This window comes from Labrus mixtus, chromosome 1, assembly GCF_963584025.1.
Source record: "Labrus mixtus chromosome 1, fLabMix1.1, whole genome shotgun sequence".
Classification (NCBI taxonomy): Eukaryota; Metazoa; Chordata; class Actinopteri; order Labriformes; family Labridae; genus Labrus; species Labrus mixtus.
In genome coordinates, this window is record NC_083612.1 from 19,700,723 (window position 1) to 19,720,383 (window position 19,661).

At 38.7% G+C, this 19,661-nt stretch overlaps 1 protein-coding gene across 2 annotated transcripts in view; it reads left to right on the forward strand.

Annotated features, from left to right (window-relative positions):
* Positions 1 to 19,661, forward strand: part of syt7b (synaptotagmin VIIb) — a 104,999-nt gene that overhangs the window by 69,724 nt on the left and 15,614 nt on the right. For both annotated transcript variants that reach the window (XM_061037165.1, XM_061037164.1), the window contains exons 7-8: positions 4,674 to 5,021; positions 10,480 to 10,602. In XM_061037165.1, coding sequence (XP_060893148.1) covers positions 4,674 to 5,021; positions 10,480 to 10,602 — 471 coding nt within the window. The remainder of the gene's footprint in view (positions 1 to 4,673; positions 5,022 to 10,479; positions 10,603 to 19,661) is intronic.

Sequence of the window (19,661 nt, forward strand, 5' to 3'; positions counted from 1 at the left end):
CTGTGATAGTTTTTGTGTATTTCAAACAAGACAGATGCTCACTCAAAATCTTCAAATGTGTGTGTTTGTTCGTCTGAGGTTACAGCGTTTTAAATTCAATGTGGGCTATGAGCCTTTTTATTAGGCAGTTCAACTTTTTATTAGGCAAGCTCAAGTTTATAATCAAAATTCTCTGACTATTGACCTGTGGTTGAGTTGCAAAGTAGAAGAAACTAATTTGTACTCAAAGTAAACTCCCTTTCATATTTCCCATGGCTTGTGTCAATTGTTATGAGCATCTGGTTGTTGATCAAAAGCAAAAGGTGTGTTCTTTGAGTAAGACTCTAAACACGTCTGACGGATTCAAACTTTTATAAGCCTGTTCATCATTTATTATAATGCATTATAGAGACAGGCTCCATAGAAAGTGTTACCAAACTTTTAGCTACAACTACAGAGTACACATGATTCCTTCAAGAAAAAACTGAAATGATTCAATCGAATGCTCATTTACATAATCTGTGAGAGTCCAGTATTTCTATGTTAAATAATACTGAAGATTTTGCTTGAAGAGAAATTCAAAATGAACACACAATGGGGAAAAAGACACTCTGGAACCGGCAACTCAAGTAACTTAGCAACTCTACTAACAATGGGTGTAACCGCACGAATCAACAAGATAATAGTATGGTCAAGATTTGAGGGATACCAATGATTTCACTATATTGGAGAAGTTGAAACCTTGAGTAATTGAGATTCCAGATTTCCAGCGGTTCACATCTTTTTGACTTCTATCCCATTAAAACAAATCAAAGTCGACTTGTTCTGTCATATAGTTTCAGTATGTATTACTAACGATTCACTGTTTGATTATAGACGTGTTACAAATTAATACTTAAATGCTAAAAGTTAGTTAAAGTTTGTAAATGCTTAAACAAAGGGTGCTCATTACATGTTTTAGACAAAAAGAACAGCAGCACATTAAAGGGACTATTAATAATACATTTATTATTATTTGCATAGTCTTTGTTATGGTTTTGCTTGTACAGTTATTCAGTTAATTTAGAGCAAATGTTGAAAAAATAATAAACCAGTGTACGAGTAGACAGATCAGTTCAAGCTGCCTCCCATTTGTTCATCCGTTCATTCATTGTAAAAACATTATATCTGTTATGCTGAGTGCCCTTGTTCTAATAGAGTAGACCAATTTGTAAAAAGAGAGGATGGTTATTTGTCTCTTTATCAGACTGTTTACCTTAGATATTCTTTTCATACATGTATACTCAATACTGAATGTATAATTTGACACATTTAGCTGATCTCCAAATTTGAATTAAATTTTGTAGTAACTCCGTTTGTGGCTTTTTAACAACATGTCAATTATACTTGTGCTTAAAGTTCTCCTGTCACTCTTCTGTTTTGCACCCTGTCTCATCTACTTGTATTTCCATTTCGCCACTGGAATTGGTTTCTATTTTGGAGCATTTTACCTCTCCATCGCTCTGTCTCTGTCCCGCTCCATCTCCACCCCCTGTCTCTCTCTCTCTCTCTCTCTGTCTCTCTCTCCCTCTCTCTCTTCATCAATTTTCACTTTTGGTATTTTTTTTATTTCTCGCTCTGACTCTCTGTCTTCTATTTTTCCCCCTTCTCAATTTTCCTTAATTACAAAATCATTCAAGGTTTATAGTCATCTTAATTGACTTTCAAGCAAGACAGAATGTAAAAATAACCCTCGAAGTCTGTAATCGGATACAGCAGATAAAGAGGGATCACTCTCAGGAGCATTTAAGTGACTGCTGCCGGTGCTATACTAATTCATACAGACAACAATAAATAACCGAGGTGTTTTAAACACAAGTGGGTCCAACGAAAGAAATCACTTTGATGCACAGTCTTTATGTGGAGAGCCAAAACAAAAGAAATTGCTGGAAATGTAATATAGAGCTTTCTATTAGAGTGACATTATCTGTGTCTTTATCTGTATCTGTTTTGGCCATAAACAATCATCTGTCTCAGATTTGGATTCAGTTATGTAGGCTTATAGTGAATTTAAAAAATTTGCATTTTCAAAACAATATTTGTTATTTCTATATCTCCATTTCTGGAAAACATATTATATATCTGGGTTATTGAATCTGTCAGTTTCTTTAATTATTTCTAAACTTGAAGCATATCTGCATCGTTTGATTTATATGCTCATATATCAATAGTTTCTATGAACCTTCTTGTAATGCTTACATTCCTTGTTTTTCATTTCATAGCATTTGTTTTCACCTCTCAACTTGAGTGATGGACAGCGGCTTCTTCTTCCTCTGTGATTTTTGTCAAAATCTAAATATAGATTATAAATTGACGCCGTGAGATCTTGGCTTTATTAATACTCAACAGTCATCAATTATCAAAAAATGACCTGAAATAAACGTTATTCTTTTTATAATGCTTCTAAACAGAGTCCCCTGAATCATTTTGTAAAACAGGTTGATGTTGAGAAAATCAACTAAAATCTATCTATATATTACCAATATAATTTTGTATTGGTGACCGCTCTAAATTCATACTGCTGTAAGTGAAGTAGATTCATATCTTTGAGTTAATTCATTTATTTAGGTTTTTGTTAAAATATGTTTTCAACATTTATACTGTGATCTTTTTACATATTTGAGTTTATAAAGATAATATTTTTTTATTTTCAGTAAATACTTTCAGTAGCATCTAGTTACTGTGACCAAAACATACCTCTGTGGTTTTTAATAACATTTGGCTTGAGTTTATACATCCTAGCATCTGATTGGTTAACTAAGTAACAAGTGATAAGTAACGAGGAAGTGTTGTTGTGAAGCAGACAAAATGTGGCAGACAGTTAAGTGCTGCTGAGATAGTTATCCATCTCCATCCTGCCGTTCCTCTTGATGATGATCCATCCATCACACATGCTCCACTTCAATACCCATAAGCCCCAGCTGCAGTTGTTTTTGAAAATTATCCATACAGGCCACAGTCAGCAACGCTTTTTTATGTTTATTTGAGCAAAAAACTGAGCCCAAATTGCCCAATAAAGAATACTTTGCTCTGTATTTTAGGTGTTGTTGTAGATTTGTTTAGCTATTAACATCAGATATAAAACCTCTTTGCTCCTTGACTGAGTATAACTTTTTATCCAAATGTACCTCATGAGACGCTACTGTGCTAATAATACAATATGTACATAGGAACCCTGTTTATTCTTTTCTTACTTTTAGATGGTATTTGGTATTCTGTTAAATTGATAATTCAATGCCTCAGAAATGTTCCAGCTCACAGTTGCCATTGTTTATGCAGAAATGAAACAAGAGTTTTACTTCTGCAACCCCAAATGTCTAAATTATCTCCTCCCATTCCCAAACTCTTTATAACTTCTGCTCAACAGAAGTAACTACTTATAAACCTTATCTCACAGTTTCCAGTTTAAATAATAATCACAAGTAAACAAACATTCTCTTCAAAGCCCAGCCTAAGGAAAGCCCTAATTGTCTTTGTGTGTGTGTGTGTGTGTGTGTGTGTGTGTGTGTGTGTGTGTGTGTGTGTGTGTGTGTGTGTGTGTGTGTGTGTGTGTGAGCATGAGAAAAAAAGTGCATGCTTGGGTGCATGTATATGAGCTCTGTCTTGTGTTTATTTGATCCAGCGTTGCTCTGCTCCTCAGGGTGCACGTCTCCTGGCTCTCCAGCAGAGTTAGAGCCCAGTTAATACTGAAGAGCTGCGCTAACACAACTCAAGTCTAGGCAGTAAATCCTCTCTCGCAGCGTTAGCTTCAGACAGAGCTGTTTAGCACGAGCTTACAGTTATCAGGCAGGCCAGTGATTGAGCGGAGGATAAGGAGGTGAAGCGCTATTACATGATTGTAAGAGTAGCAGGCCGGTAATTAGAGAGCGGGCTTAAAGAACAGTGATTGGAGACAGCGTCCACAAAGATTGATGAGAGGTCTGAGGGTGAGGAAAAGATGAATGGACAGAGAAGATAGAGAGAATCTGAGCGCAGAGGCACCATGGTGAAGGGAAGAGTGGGAAGGAAAGCATAGCAGGAGTAGACAGGCCCAGAGGGAGCGAGGGGAGAGAGCAAAAGGCAACAGGGCGAGAAGGTAGAAGTAGGTCAGGGTTAATTAGGGGATGGGAGAGGGAATGCAGAGAAACAATTTAGCTCTGCAGATGGAGATAAACTCTAGAAGTTACAATTACACCTCAGTTTTTGCCTGATTTTAATTTTACTGAGGTTAAGGTATGTGTTGACTCAAGTAGATTATTTAACCATTTCCTCATTGCATGCAGCCAAAAAGTCCCAAACTGTCTTGACAACATAAGCTCAAAATTCTGCAGAATTATTTTCATATAATTGTTGAACAATAATCTTAAGCTTTTTGACATTTCTCTTCTTCTTTCTCTCCCTCTTTCACTAAACATCTTTGTTTTTTGTTCTCTTTTTCCCTCCCTTGACATTCAGTGCAAACAATGTGCTCCCCAACATTTCAATCTCTGCTGTATATTTTAATATACTCTACATATTTATCCTTCACACGTTCCTCTTCACATCAGCATGATCATGTATACTCTCATCTTTTTCTAAACCCTGCCCTGTCCCTGTGTCCCTGAAGCTTTCTCTAACTCACATGTCTCTCCTGTTGTATCCATCCCTCTCCTCGGTGCTCCCGTGTCTCTGCTCAGTTTTGGGGACGCCTCCCTCTCCTCTGCCTCCACTCTGGAGCATATCCCATCCTCTGCAGTGGCTCGCCCTCGGCCCCTGGTCCGGCAGCAGAGTCTCCAACAACCTCTCACCCACCAGCCCCCTCCAGGTCCTAATGACCCCCCAGTCACATCACAGAGCCTGGGCCAGCTGCACACGGGCCCTGGTGGCGGGGGCCACCGTGGGGGCCCACGCGGGGTTCGGGGGAGTCCAGCTGGAGCCTCCCGGTACAGAGGAACAGGGGCAGGCCGGTCGAGGTCAAATCCTGGCAGCTGGGATCACATGGTAGAGCAGATCCGTCACAGAGGGCTGGACGTCAAGTCCTTCTTGTAAGTGTCATCACGTTTTCTACTCTGTCAAATGTTGAATCATAAAACCCTGAAAGAAGGCGATGGTAATTTCCAATTTAAGAGCTGCATCCTTTGGAGTGTGCATTTGAATGTACATTACGTCAAAACGGCTCGCCATTTCAAAGGCTACTTCATATGCGCCCTCCTTTCCTCCGGCCAACAAAGTATCTACCTGTTGTATCCTCCTTGGTCCAATATATCCTGAGTTTTAATTGCACGGCATTTTTGTAAACCTTAATAATCAAAGTCTGGAATTCCAGTAACATTTGGCATACAGCACACAATTACAGGCTGGACATGCGTTAATAAAAGAAACAAAACAGAATAAAATGGAAGCAGAAAAATGTATTTAATAGAAAGCAAAAATAAACCAGAAGTCTATTCAGAAATCAAGTTGTTATAGCTTTATAAATCATAAAGGCTAATTTAGTTTGAACACGTCAGGAAGGTTTTTTGCTTACGCATGAAGATTCTAAACAGTGGTCTGGTCTTCACAAGTCTACATTTGTGGATTAATTGTTTGGTCTTAATAATTAGGGGGTGTACATCTGTTGCAGCTGTTGAGGTTGCTAGGCGACGGGCACAGGGGCACGAAAGGCTAGGGTGGGGACATCTGGTATTACCAATGGAGATCCTGTTGTAGTCTAGACCGTCGTATTTCAGTTCAGCCTGAGTGGTCTACAGAAGTCTACCAAGGTCCTTCTTAGGCTACGGGTCCTTCAAAGATACATCCACTGGAATGAAACACAGCTACTGTTTCATATGAATGCTGCTCTTATACTATTACTGATACAGGGTGAATGACATCCCTTTCTTATGTCTTATACAGCTCACTGCTTTGCCAGTTTTTGAGCTACAACATTATATTTCATCAAACACAACAGTGCTGCATTAAATCCAAACTTTAGATTTTGTTGAAACAGTTTTAGAAAGTTAGTTCAACATAACTTTCATTCTATTCAACATGATTTAAGGCTGTTCTGTAGTTTGTGTCGTAGCTGGAAGAAGCATTTCGATCCTTGATTTTGTGTCAGTACACCAGAAGTCCTCCATGCAAAACTGTAATAGTAGCAGTAGCAGTAGTAGTTATTTCCTTCAGATGCAGTTTCACGTTTGTTTACACAAATTCATCACTGATTAATTATTACCACCACTGTAGAGCTTGGCAATTCATGGAGTTTCAATTACGATTTAATCCAGTTAATCCAGATGAAACGATTACTGTGCCGCATGCTGTTGTTGTGCTAGTTTTGTTGAAAAGGTTTTATGATGTGTGGTTAATTTTTCAGAGTTTGTTGTTAAATATTACTCAGAAGATTACATCACCACTACCTCAAAAACATAGTTAAATTATGTATTATTATATTTTATTATTTGTTTATATTTTTTCTCTTCTCTGTTTATCTATTTCTTTTTTTTCAAAATATTCAGAATGTTAAAGAGCAATCGTGTTTAATAATTGTGATCAAAATATCAGTCAAGTTAATTGTGATTAGGATTTTTGCCATAATCGAGCAACCCTTCACCTGACTGTTGGAGAAATATAAACCAGTTTCAATTGTGGAATGTTTAAAAAAATAATCATTCAAACAAAGTAAAAAAAAGCTTTTTGATTGCATAATATTTTTGAATATCATTGTGATGTATGATGTAGAATCTACATATATATAAGTATAGAGCATTGAAAACTGACTTCTAATTATTTTAAAATGTAAACATACTTAGCCAATAAAGCTGATTGCTAATTTCATCCTGAAATACTTGAGCCATAGTTATATCCACTTTATTAATAAACAATTAAACCACAGTAAATATATTCACTTAATATAAAGACTTGATCCATTTCACTTCATAACATATATTTTTTGCACAGGCTAACAGCAGTTAGAAAAAAGCAAAACAGTAAAACCTGATGAAAATAACTTAACCCCAAACCAAAACAGGGCTCAAAGTAATATTCTCTCGCCTGTTGGTTAGCAAAGATCATCCCATTTTTTACAATAATCAAATGAATTCTCTACTGAGGAGGACGGCTGCATATATGCAAGCCTACTGATAGATAAGAGCACCTAGAGCTCTGCCCCTCTGCTTGACTTGAATGATAGATTGCAGATGATGTGCTCCACAAAGCAGCCTCACGTGCCCCCTATCTCCTCCTAACCATGAACGCTCACATGCATCCCCACACACAGCGCTGCACTCCTGGACCTTTTGCGTGTCTTCCCATTAACAGTGTCTCCAGGCCAGTGACCTCCCTGCCTTTGTGAATCATCATTCAAATAAGGCACATGTATATAAGGAGGTGGTATCGCCCTACTTTTCCCGTCCTCATAAATCTCATTGGACCAAACATATCAGATGTTGACCCTGGAGGGGGAAACATGCGATCAGGAGTGGGAGTATCATGCTTTTGGGACTGGTTGGGTATGAACAAAAAAATGCAGCGGTGTGTCCATGCATGTCACACTGTGTGAACACTGACCCGCACTGCTTCTATTTCCGATCAATAGAGTCGGTGTAGGTGGTAATGATTTCAGAGCCCTCCGGTTAAAGTACGTGTGTCTTTTTTGGTCATCCATACAAATCCATTCACCTCATCGATGGGTGTCATGTTGTTACTGTTTACACATCCCCAGTGGTGTGCTATCTCTCAAGTGCTAATGTGTTCCTCTTGTTGTCAATATTGTTACAAGAAACAGCCTCTTCTTACACAGGGAGAGCACTACAGAAAGAACTGAAAGGCTGCAAAAGTAAATCCCAAGTGTGAGTTATGGAGAGATGAGAGGAAAAAAATCAAAGAAAAACCAGAGGAGAAAAAGATGAAACTTGATACAAAAAACACATGATGTGCTTCTTTATTTTTATTTTATGTTTGTTATACTTAACAAAGTCCACAAGAAACATTTGTATTCAGTTCTGCCATCTTGTCATGCTTAAAATTGCAGAATTTAAACCTTTACATTTTGAAAAAAACTTTGAGTACATATAATTGCTCTCTATGATTACATTTGGATCTGACTTGTATAATCCCATGTAACCATCAAATAATTCCACTGTATTAAAGATATTACTCACACAATACATCTTAAATAATGCCTTTGGAGTTGGTACAGTGTCATGTTAAAGCAGAGGAAAAGAATAATCATGTTGAAAATGCCTGTGAATCAAATAACTGTGGTAAAGAAACGGTTGTCCTTGAATCAGCATGCTCTGTAAAAGGATGTACGGAGAAGAATAGAGCATGATGGGAAAGTTTAAGAAGCCAGGGTAGCATAAAGCCTGTTCCTACATACAGTATACAGGTTATTTTGTAACTGTGAGCTACAAGGTTTGGTGCAGGCTATTTTTTTAAAGCCACTGTGTGCATAGCTTCTTCAATTCACAGTGCAGCATCACTTCAATAAGAAGTCATTCAAATTACTTTGGGCATGTTTAAATGAGACTTTTGTTGTAGGTTTTTTGAGGCCACCTCAATTTTCATGGATTTATTTTTGCTTTTCCTTTTATTTCTGTTGTGTTATTTTGAATTGTCTCTTTTTTTCCCTCTCTGAAACATCCCTCTCTGAAAGTCTTCTTTCAGGAATCTGCTTCTCTATTTTTACACATGAATGTTTCTAGGAAACAGATCAAAGAAAAGGATAAAGGCATGGCGTCATCAGTTATTCTAAGCCCCTTCTGCTAATGAAGCGCATTTCAAACACATTTCTATTTAGACAATATTAACAGTGGACTTTAAGAGAAAGGGAAAATAATTTGAATCCCCCTCTGTGCTTTGAAGAACACTTGATTCACTCATGCATTATATAATCTCATGTTTTGTAATGATGAATTGCAAGAAAAGAGTGTGTTATGAATCCTTCTCAAAGGTTACATTAAATATTGGCCCATGATGAATAACATTACTTTCTTCCCCTGCTTTTTAAAAAGATGCATTATGCTATCAAAATACTAATATATGAAGAATATTTCTAGTAATGTTAATGCAGCAGCACACACTACATTAAGTAATCAGAGGCTTTTAATGGCACACTTTCAGTCTCACAGAGTTCATCATGGTAAAATAGTCTTTAGATGTCCTTACAGTGGACACATGCTTTTTCTTTTGAAATTTAATATCGTCTCATTTGCTACAAACCATGGCATAAATAAATACCTACCGTTAATTGAAATCATGAGAACTTTGAACGACTTTATTTTTTATGTCATACTTGCTATTTGCATTAACCTTCATACAGTGTATGTGTTGAATGAGGGGGAGAGAAAGTTTAAAGGATGGGCTGCATGTTGATGCAGTGGTCAGCTCTGTTGCTTCACAGCCAGATGGTTGCTGGTTCTAACCCCTGTTGGACAGGTGGCCTGTATGGAGTTTGCATTTTCTGGCTTCCTCCGACAGTCCAAAGACATGCTTATTAGGTTTTTTGGTGACTCAAACCCAATTGCCCCTAGGTGTGAATGTGAGTGTGACTGGTTGTCAGTCTCTTTATGTTAGCCCTGTGATTGACTGGCATCCATTCCAGGGTGTACCCCGCCTCTTGCCCAATGACAGCTGAGATAGGCTGCAGCCCCTGCGACCCAGAACAGGCAAAGCTTTATAGAAAATGGATGGAGGGATGAAAGTTTAAAGGTTTTCATGATATATAGTCATAATAATTGTAAAGTAATTGAATTCCTTATACGGTATTTTTGGTTTGTAGGTGCATGGTTTGTTGTGTAAATATGCACATAAAAAGCCATTGTTTTACATTGTTGATACAAGGATTATGTTCAATAGTGGTAACAGCAAGTTATCCATAACATGTTTTACATTTCTCTCATACAAAATGGAAATGCTTGGAGTACAGTGTTACTTAAGTGTTCTATTAATAACATCTGAAGTGTATCATCCACCCACTCCATAGTACAAATGTCTGATTGAGATGCACTGCCAAGCTTTTTCTTATAGACATCACCTGTTTATACAACGAATCCACATGTTCGTATACGTACACAGGGGAATGTATCTGCACTTTAGAGAAAATAAATGTTTTCTGTTTTCATAATTAGGAAATATCAGTAATATAAATGTGTTAAAAATGTGCAAGGCACTGAAATTCTGGTACTGAAAGTTGCAGTAAAATATTCTCCAAATATGTAATTAGTTAGCTTTTTTTTGAAAACATAGCCTGTTTAAAGCATCCACTTACAATGACTTAAGCATCTTTAAGCTTTTACATAGTTATGTTAAGTCACCTTAAATTGAGACACGGCTTTCTTTTAGTAAACTTTAAGCACATACTTACATTTCACTCCTCCTCCCACCCTCTATTTTTTTGTACATGGCATATGTGTGTTTGTTGTCTTCTCTGTTTTACTGACACGTGTGCTTTTGTGTCCATGTGGCTATACTTTTCTACAAGCTTGTGTGATCTGCTGTTATCTTTTGTGTCTATGTGTCCAGTGAGGGGAAAATGGTGGTTCTGTCTCTAGCGATTGGGCTGGCTGAACAGGACGACTTCGCCAACCTGCCAGACCTACAGGAAGATCCAGCAGGCAAAGAAAATGAAACCACACCAGAAAAAAGGTAATAAGAGAGAGTGATGTGAGAACAGCGACAAGTTTTAGGCACCGAAAAAAAAAAGTAATTGACTGTTTGTCAAGGTGGAGTGGTACTTCTAATCCTACTCTGAATGGGAAGTAATTATTTAAAGCAACCCTTAAAAACTCAAATCTGGGGGCACTGGTGGCACAGTGGTTAGTGTGCGTGCCCCATGTATGGAGGCTATAGTCCTCCAAGCGGGCGGCCCAGCTTCGAATCCAGCCTGTGGCTCCTTTCCCGCATGTCATTCCCCACTCACTCTCCCTGATTTCCGACTATCCACTGTCTTATCTCTCCATTGAAGGCACAAAAAGCCCAAAAATAAATCTTAAAAAAAAAAACTAAAATCTGAACTGCCTTTAGCGTAAGTAAGTAAGCAAACTTTTTTTATATCACACTTTTCACAGATAAAGGTCACAAAGTGCTTTACAACAACACAGTGGAATACACAGAATTAAAAATTAATACAACGGGGTGGCTCACAGAGCGACATTATAAAATCCTGCTATGACCAGGAACAAAACAGTAAAACACAGATACATCACAGAAGGTAGACTGTGTGGACATGATGAACCTTAGGCCTGTCTACACATATAAGTTTTGTTTTTTAAGGACTCCACTGAGACAGCAGAACATTATGCTGTTTGTTCTGCTCTTAGCATTATTATAAAAATCACTTCACCATGACTTTTAATTACAAAAACTTTCCATGTGTGGAAATAGAATCTGAAAGAGGTCAGTAGGATTTGGCAGTGAATCTCAACTACTTTTGTCCGTCCTAAATGTTTTTAGTCAATAGTGAAGAAAAATGTCCCTTTTCTCATCCTTTTCAAAATAAACAGTGAAATAAAAATAAAAATTAGATATTTGATTCACATTAATATTAATCAACAGGTGGATGATTCAAAGCCTTCTCTTAACCAAATTGGAATTATAGTCCTGGAGGAAAGAAACTGTGTGGAACCTTGATTTAATGATATATACTTCTCCATAGGCCATGATAACAATACAAAGGCCATGAGCTCAAAACCTCAGTTGAAGCTGGTTGACATTGTTGAAGCAGTTTGGGTTTGCTATCCGTAGCCATGGCATCGTTTTATGTTTTCCAGCACTGAAATGCTTCTTTTCTTTATGTTAGCTTGTTTACCCTTTGCTTTCACATTCAACTCTGTGTTTTATCATTTCTACATTTTGTAAATCACCACATTTTCCCACATCTATAGTGCCCATTTTTGGTCCTCTTGTTCTCTTTTATAATGTCCTCTGTGTTCTCCGTCCAGACCTTTGTAAGTCTGCATGTCATGCAGCGCTCCATTGTTTGATCTGCTACTTGTAGGCCCCGGGAGAAGGGCACCCTCATTATTTAGAAGTGAGGTTCCTCACATGAAACACCCGTCTAAAAATATGCTAACCTCTCATCTAGCACTGATCTCAGAGTGGCTGTCAGAGACAAACACATCCTCTCAGCTGGTGAACAAAAGGACTACACAGGCCGCCCTCTTATCACATCAGAATGTGTGAGGGATAAAGTGCTTAACCCACTGTTTTGAGGGAGATTTCTGTTTCTTTTTTCTTTTGGGATTGAATTTCTTAAAAAAAAGTTTTCTCACAACCTCTCTGCAGTGCGTTCAAGTATGCTGCTCTAACTAGGTCATCTGAGAGTCTAGGCTGAAGAAGAAAAAAACAGTCTGAATTGAAAGAAACAAGCCTATCTTTGCAAACATATACTTGTATTGTTTTAGATTCGATTACAGCTATGCCTTTTTATGATTGCAAAATTAAATTTCAAATATGTATAGGTCAGTCAAGGGATGAGGACCAGCTTCCTTCGTGTCCTCCCATTATCCTCTCTTCCTCTGGAGGTCTGTCAAGCATCCACCTCTAATCACAGCCGGCCAGTGAGCCTCTACCCAGAGGGGTCGTGCAGGCTAACTTGTCTAGTGTCCTTCCACCACTAATAACAGCTCTCCATCATCATCTCTGTCTGTCTCTCTCATCTCTCTGTCTCTGTTGTTACCCCTTAAGCTCCAAGCGCCCATCAGCTGGTTCGCTCCAGGTCGTTTTCATGGAGCCCGCGGACTGAGAACAATGAAACAGGATGATCCGAGATGTGACAAGAAACTGACAGAGAGTGAAAGAATGACAGAAAAGTGGGAAAACCTCTGCCTCCTAGAGAAATGTGTTACAAAATAAAAAACAAGCAGTCCCATAGAGGTTTGAGTTTCTGTTGGTTTATTAATTAAATCAAAGACAGCAGGGAGTGCAAATATATATACAAACATCAAATCCAATAATTGGAGAATATAGGGATACAATTAAAGCTGTGCTGCTCTGTATAAGGTCATTTGATCAAATGATCCTTCTAGATATGAACAGCGGATCAAGTGGCGCTCTGTCCTTCTAAAACAGCTTTTAACTATTTAGTCTATAAAAATGAATGCTGCATTCTCTGATTTTTTTTCACAGAGGAGGACAGAAAAACCTGTAAACACTGACATTTATTATCGTGAACCTCTGAGAAAACAGTTTCCTATTTTCAAAAAGCACAATGCTCAGAAGAGCAACAGCACTATCCTGTTTGCGAATTACAGTTGTATTTATTGATGTGTATACCTAACCTCTTGTATCTCGTTGTTTAACTCCACAAATGCTACTTTGTCTGTCTACCATTTGGTACTGAGCTGACATTTCCAAGTTATTTCATATCAGAGATAAGGTTCACTACATCATCAGTCTGACTCTAGATGTACAGTATGTGTTAAGCATGCTGTTACACCTGTTTGAGATAGAGCAGTCCCTTCCTACATTTTTTGTAACAGATTATCACTATTAGGAATCAATTTCACATTATTTTGAGTCAATATATTGATATGTTTATATAAAACCATCAAGTTAAAAGCTCTACATCATTGCATTGCTAGTAGTGACATTGTTATCAGCGATCATAATGATCTCATAAAACAGTTCAATTGTTTCTCCTGTTCAAAAGAAAATCTGTTTACATAAATAAGATCATGTGTGACTTGTCTACTCGTTCTGCAGCCTTGTGAAGCAATGGTGAGATACAGACAGATACTGTAGTGCGGTGCACTCAGACGTTAAGAACTGCTCATCTAAGCTCCCAACATAACACAGAGATGTGATCTATTTTTACCGCCTGTCACTCAGTTAAAACCTAAAACCAAATTTGTGCAGACAGCTGATCTGAGGTGAGGAGGATGTGACAGGAAAATCATCCCTGAACAAACTTACCGAGTTTGTTATCACCCGTGTGTTGAGTTGTGTGAGGAGTTCACTGTTCATCTGTGATTTTGAGAGAAGCAGCGGCTGAGTAGCTGTTGCCTACAAAAGCTGTCTTGTACTTATTACATCTGAGAGATAACATCCCATAAGACAGCAGTGTTGCTGTGATTACAGTTAATTATATTATTGTCATAGGACACATTTTGTTTCTCGCTGATGTGTTATCTGGAGACAAAGCTGGTGATTTCTCGCTCTGTGTTAAGCCAAAGGGACTCTAATCTCTTACTCAGTTTGGGTCACTGTAGCAGGCTGACCAATTCCCTGTGGTGGACTGGACATAATCACCCACCTGCAGATAACTATTATGGAAGAGCTGTAGCTGTTTGTGTTATTATCTCCTCAGAAAGCTTCTTTTGCATGGAGGATCTGAACCTTAATGAGCTCAGCACACACAGAGACGCAACAGGGAAATAATTATGAAGAAACCCATAAGAGCAGTTTCTAGTATTGATGATATCAAAGTCTGCCTTCTTTCACTGCAACTCAAGAATAAATTGTACCCAGTACAGTCAATGTCAATGATGGGATGTTAAAAAGGAGATTTACTTTTTGGTCTTGATAAAAAAAAAATATAATTCTCTTTGACATTTCTTGCTCTTACGTACTTTTTATCTGCTGAACTGAGGGACTTGTTATGTTTTTAACGCTGCTGAAAGTGAGTTGATATAAGAAGTGCTCTCAGTGTGGTTGCTCATTCATAACCTTTAAATGAGAAACATGCACCATGAGACTACAGAATGCACACGCTTGAGAAGTTTATCAGACAGACCTTACAGACATCATCTTTGGGAAAATGTCTCTAGAATTAAGAGAGGAAAAAGATTTTCAAAGCCTAAATAATTGAATGAAAATGTGTGAATCAGGGACTGTCACTCTTTTGGATACAAAAAGTAAACTTTTTATTTTCTTCTAAAACAACCATTATTTGGCATTTTGCGCTGTGTGATGGTGGTGTATTCTTCTGAGCTTTAAGGTCATTGTTTTGGTTTTATGGTCCACTGAATAATTTAGAAACTATTTTTCTTCCCTGACTCTTTAGCATAAATTAAAGGAACAATATGTAACTCTGACACAAAGCATTTAAAATGGGTACTGCAGGTCAAATTCAAAACATTGGGGCGGGGGGCATGCGGGTAGCCATGTCGCGGACACGGAAGCTTCAGTGTTTAACCAGCTCTGCATTGGCCTTGAAACATTTCTACATTCTAACCTCTCTCCATTCTACAAAGGCATCTCCATATATCATCTCTAAAAATCTCTGTTTGATGTTTTCAATAAGAGTTTAACAAAGATATTTTTAGCAGACTTTTTTACTAACCTCTTAAAAGATCAACAGCACCTTTGCACTTTTGTGTGCAGACTTTTGGCGAGTTCTTGGGCCGTATAGATGGACTCAGACGGTTTAAGTGCTGTAATCCTGACAGTGGGACATTGTTCTGCACTTGCTGACTTGCACCATGCCATACTGTACAGTATTAATCAAGCAGGAAGTTGTTGCCACCCTCTATCAGCTGGCATATCTGACTTTTTCAATTGTGCATCTGAGCCAGCAATCACAGTGAGTCAAGCTTCCTAATGACTCTTTGGGCCGCCCCAGGTCTCCACAGCAGCCTGTGGAGCTGGCAGTGGCCAGGGAGGAGAGATGATTGGAAAGAAAAAGCGATGTAGGTCAGCACAAACGAGGCATCTTTTTAAAAACCTGTCAGATCTAAGTCTGCAGCTCATTCAACATTTCCCTGGTTGCTGCTGTTGGCTAAAAGCTGGGAGCTGATTTAAGAGAGCCCATAGAGGGAAAGTGAGGGGGACATCAGAGCAAAGGTGACAGTTGGAGGTCGAACAAAAAAAAATACAGTTTCCTGTACAGACTGTTTCCTTTATCGACAAACAAGTAATTTAACAGACTGCACATACAACTCAATTACGACTGGTACAAGAAAAAATATGTTGTAAAAGGGAAAATTATCAAAAATGAACGTTGTATATGAAAAAAGAAAGAGAAAGGAAGGTGAAAAAGAGAATGCAGGGGTACATAGAAATAGAGAGGGAACTATATAAGAGGTTTCAGTGAATCCTGATCTTTAGTGCTCCAGCAGTTTCAAAATGTTCATGTATATACAAAAATAAGCGTATGGCTTTATAGGGTGAGCTGAAGAATTTTTTTTTTATGATTGAATTTTGTAGAATAATTCAATTTCATTAAATTCAAAAACCGATGTGATTTAAAGAAAACTTAATGTGACAAAATACAAGACACATTCACATAATGACCTTGAAAAAACATGCACAATACATACACACACAAACACATTCCTAAACACACACACACACACACACACACACACACACACACACACACACACACACACACACACAGACAAGCGCACTGCCAAAGGCATAAGAGGAAAAGCAATGTTTTTAAATGAGACAATGAAGTTATTTTTTTATGTTAAAGACCTTTAACATCTGGGCTGTCATAGTAACAGGTAAAACCATAAGACAAAAATCATAAACTAAGATGGTCCTTCTAGGGACATTTTTACCTCCTATTTGAAAAGGAATGATCATCGCTGCAGGTTATAAGTGCACGGAACATTTCTAACAGATAAAAAAACTCCCAGTGGCTAAATCTTGTGAACTAGGCAGCAGAAGTCTACCCAGAGGGTTTCAAACCAGTCCAACCCAGTAGATGGCTCCATTAGTTGTATTAGCCTGCGTGTTGATGGGGGGCGGTGTCTGGGTGATTTGTCCCTGTTGGTGGGGAGCGCTGAGTGGGCTGACATTGGAGTCGAGGCCTCATCCATCATGGGACATGGGACCTATATTGTGTTTCATGATCTCCCAGAGCAACTGTATGATCAGCAACACCCACTTTCAGTATGTTTATGGAGGCACACTTCCTAGCCAGGCCTCCTGCTGCTAACCCTCATCCTTCATGTTCTCACCCGTTCATCCACACTCCCATCCCTCATAGTCTATTTCCTATTTCTCTTTCCATACCCTCATCAATTTCCTCCCTACCCTCTGTAGCCCTCATTTAGTTTCTCAATAAGACTTTGTCTCCTCGTCTCTGCTGTATTTCTCCTGCACCTCTGCCTTCTCAATAAGAACTCCTCTATGCTTTATTTAATTGCATCTACTGAACCGGCATTTGTGCTGCTCTTTATGCTAGATCTTCTCTCCCTCTCTTTTTTCATTCCACTATCTTCTTTTTCAACTAATCCAGCCTTTCTGAAGGCGTTTTAACTGCCAGTGAGGAGAGGATGATATCCCAGCAGTGCCCCTCTGTCAGTGTGGATGACAGACAGCTTGATCATACTCTGATAAATCTGCTCCATTACTAAAAAAATTAGCAAGATTCCTATGTGGGTATGCATTAGTGTACAGTCTGATTTCTTACCCACCCTATTGTATACTTGTATGTGTGAAATGTTCATAACAGCTGCATGTTTTCCAAATGTTTTATGTAGACTCCACAGTTTTACACTCACCCAATATCGGCTCTGTGTCTTGCTTGTTTAATTTCCCTAAATGATAAGTCAATAATATTTCATATTTTTTTCTCACATTAAGCCAGCTAAAGAATAAATCAGATCAATCTTTGTCACGTCACAACTTATCTCATATCCTAAGGCTGGGTAACTCAATTATTTTGACATTACATTTAAGAGAATGCTAACTGAAACTGACAGTGACGAATACACAGACAAAAATAGCGTCTTTAAACGAGCTCAGTTCAACTTTCTGTGAGAGGCGTAAGCTAATCTCTGGCGGATCAGTTTTTATTCAGCCGGCACAGTCATCTATACTAAGGATAACACTGAGTAACTCTGTTTTGTTTAGTATGGCCCTTATAAGGTGGAATTAAGAAAAACCATAATTAATGTACAACTTGATAACTTACTATCAATAAGAAGTAATTATGTGCTGTTGAGGCAAACTTCAGCCGTTTTCACATATGCGCTCCGGATAATATCTAGATATTTACAGGAGGAAACGCTCCGGAGATTCTCCCGACCTAGCCGTTCACATATGCTCCTCACAGCGGGGGACTTTCCCTGTCAGAGGGGAGGGGCCGCGGGGGATTTCCCGAGGTAAGACGTGACGTAAAAAAACAACGCGGAAGTAGTGGCCGTAGCAACAGAGTCCGCTACTCGACGTCATAATGAGAATATTTGCCTTTCTATCAATGCTATGTGTAGTCCTATGGAATGACAACATCCACAAAAGAGCGGAAACAGAAAACATAATGCAGCCGTTTAATTAAGTCAATGGGACCCCAGTGACTGTATATAAATGTCACTGGGGTCCCATTGGCTCGAGGTGAGCCCGAGGTGAATCCTCCGGAGTATATGCTGCTGCGTTCAGACATCAGCTCACTCGGACTTTCTGGGGATAAAAGACTAGGGGTCCAGCAGGATAAACTCCGGGTAAAGTCTGTGTGAAAAATGCGGCTGTTTGCGTTCACATATACCCTAAAGTCCCTCCAGGTAGCCAAATCTCCAGAGTTTTTCAGGAGATTTCTGTATGTGTGAAAAGGGTTTTTTAGTTAATGGCCTATTAGCTATAGCTATTCATAAACACTGCAATTAATATTTTAATTAACAGACGACCGAATAATCATGAGTCTCACTTTGGTTTTTCCTGGTTGTACACACAGCTGCTGAATGTTCACGTGGCAAACATTGGGCGGCATTTTTATTCCAATCACTTTTCACACTTCAGACTGGTTATATTTAGGAAATAAAAACTCTGTCTTCTACAGATACATAGTGTTAGATGTCCAGCACAACAGACACATTTCCATGTCCCAGCTTTTTGTGGCTATGCAGCAGGCCGGTATATAGTCATGGAATTCAGTGATTTTGTTTTGACTTGTTTGAATACACTAACATGCTGATTTAAATTCATGTGTTTCAGCAAATGTGGATTGAACATTGCTTTAAATATTATGTGGAAACGTTCTCTCTTGCTCCTTACCAGCGGAGACCTCTGCTAGAACTTTCTTTGTGGTTTTCTCACCCAGTTGCTTCCCCTATAATTGCCTACATGAAGCACCTTTATCAAAGCCGGGTGAATGAAGCATGCATTTTTCTCGTATTCAGTCTCTCTTAATCAATACTAATCAGGCTCTGTTGCACACAATGCACATGTGAATCAGTGCGATAAGGTTGTCTTTGTATAGTCCCCGGGGATGAAAGGAGCTGCTTTGCACAGTTACACAGAAGATTGCGTACAACTGTGTCTCATATTGAGGTCATGATGTCAGAGGTCAGAGTTTTGAGTTTCATTGTGTTCGATTGCAGTGGTCCGTCTCCAGGGACATTAGCCTCGACCTCCTGGAGGATCACACATCTTTATGTGCGCTCATTAGTCCTTTTGGACTCCCTGTTAGTTAATTTGCATTTCTTTTGCACGGAGAAAGTGATATACAGAGTGAATTTTAGTCTTATGATATTAGGCAGAAGAAGGTAACTCCATGGCTGCTTCTTTCTGTCACTTCTCGTTGTTTTAAGAATCATAGCTGGAGGTTCTTGTGTTTTTGGCTATTATGATTCAGCCATTTCAGCGTGAGCTCATGCACATACCCAGTGGTGTGTGTGTAAGCTGTGCTGTGTTCACAGGGGTCACAGGGGGTAGGAGAAGTGTAGGTATGAGAGAAGTCATAGAGCGTGTTCCAGGAGTGTGTTTCAAAGGCTTTCTAAGTGTGTGCTCCCTTTACCCTGTGGGCTTTAATGCTATTT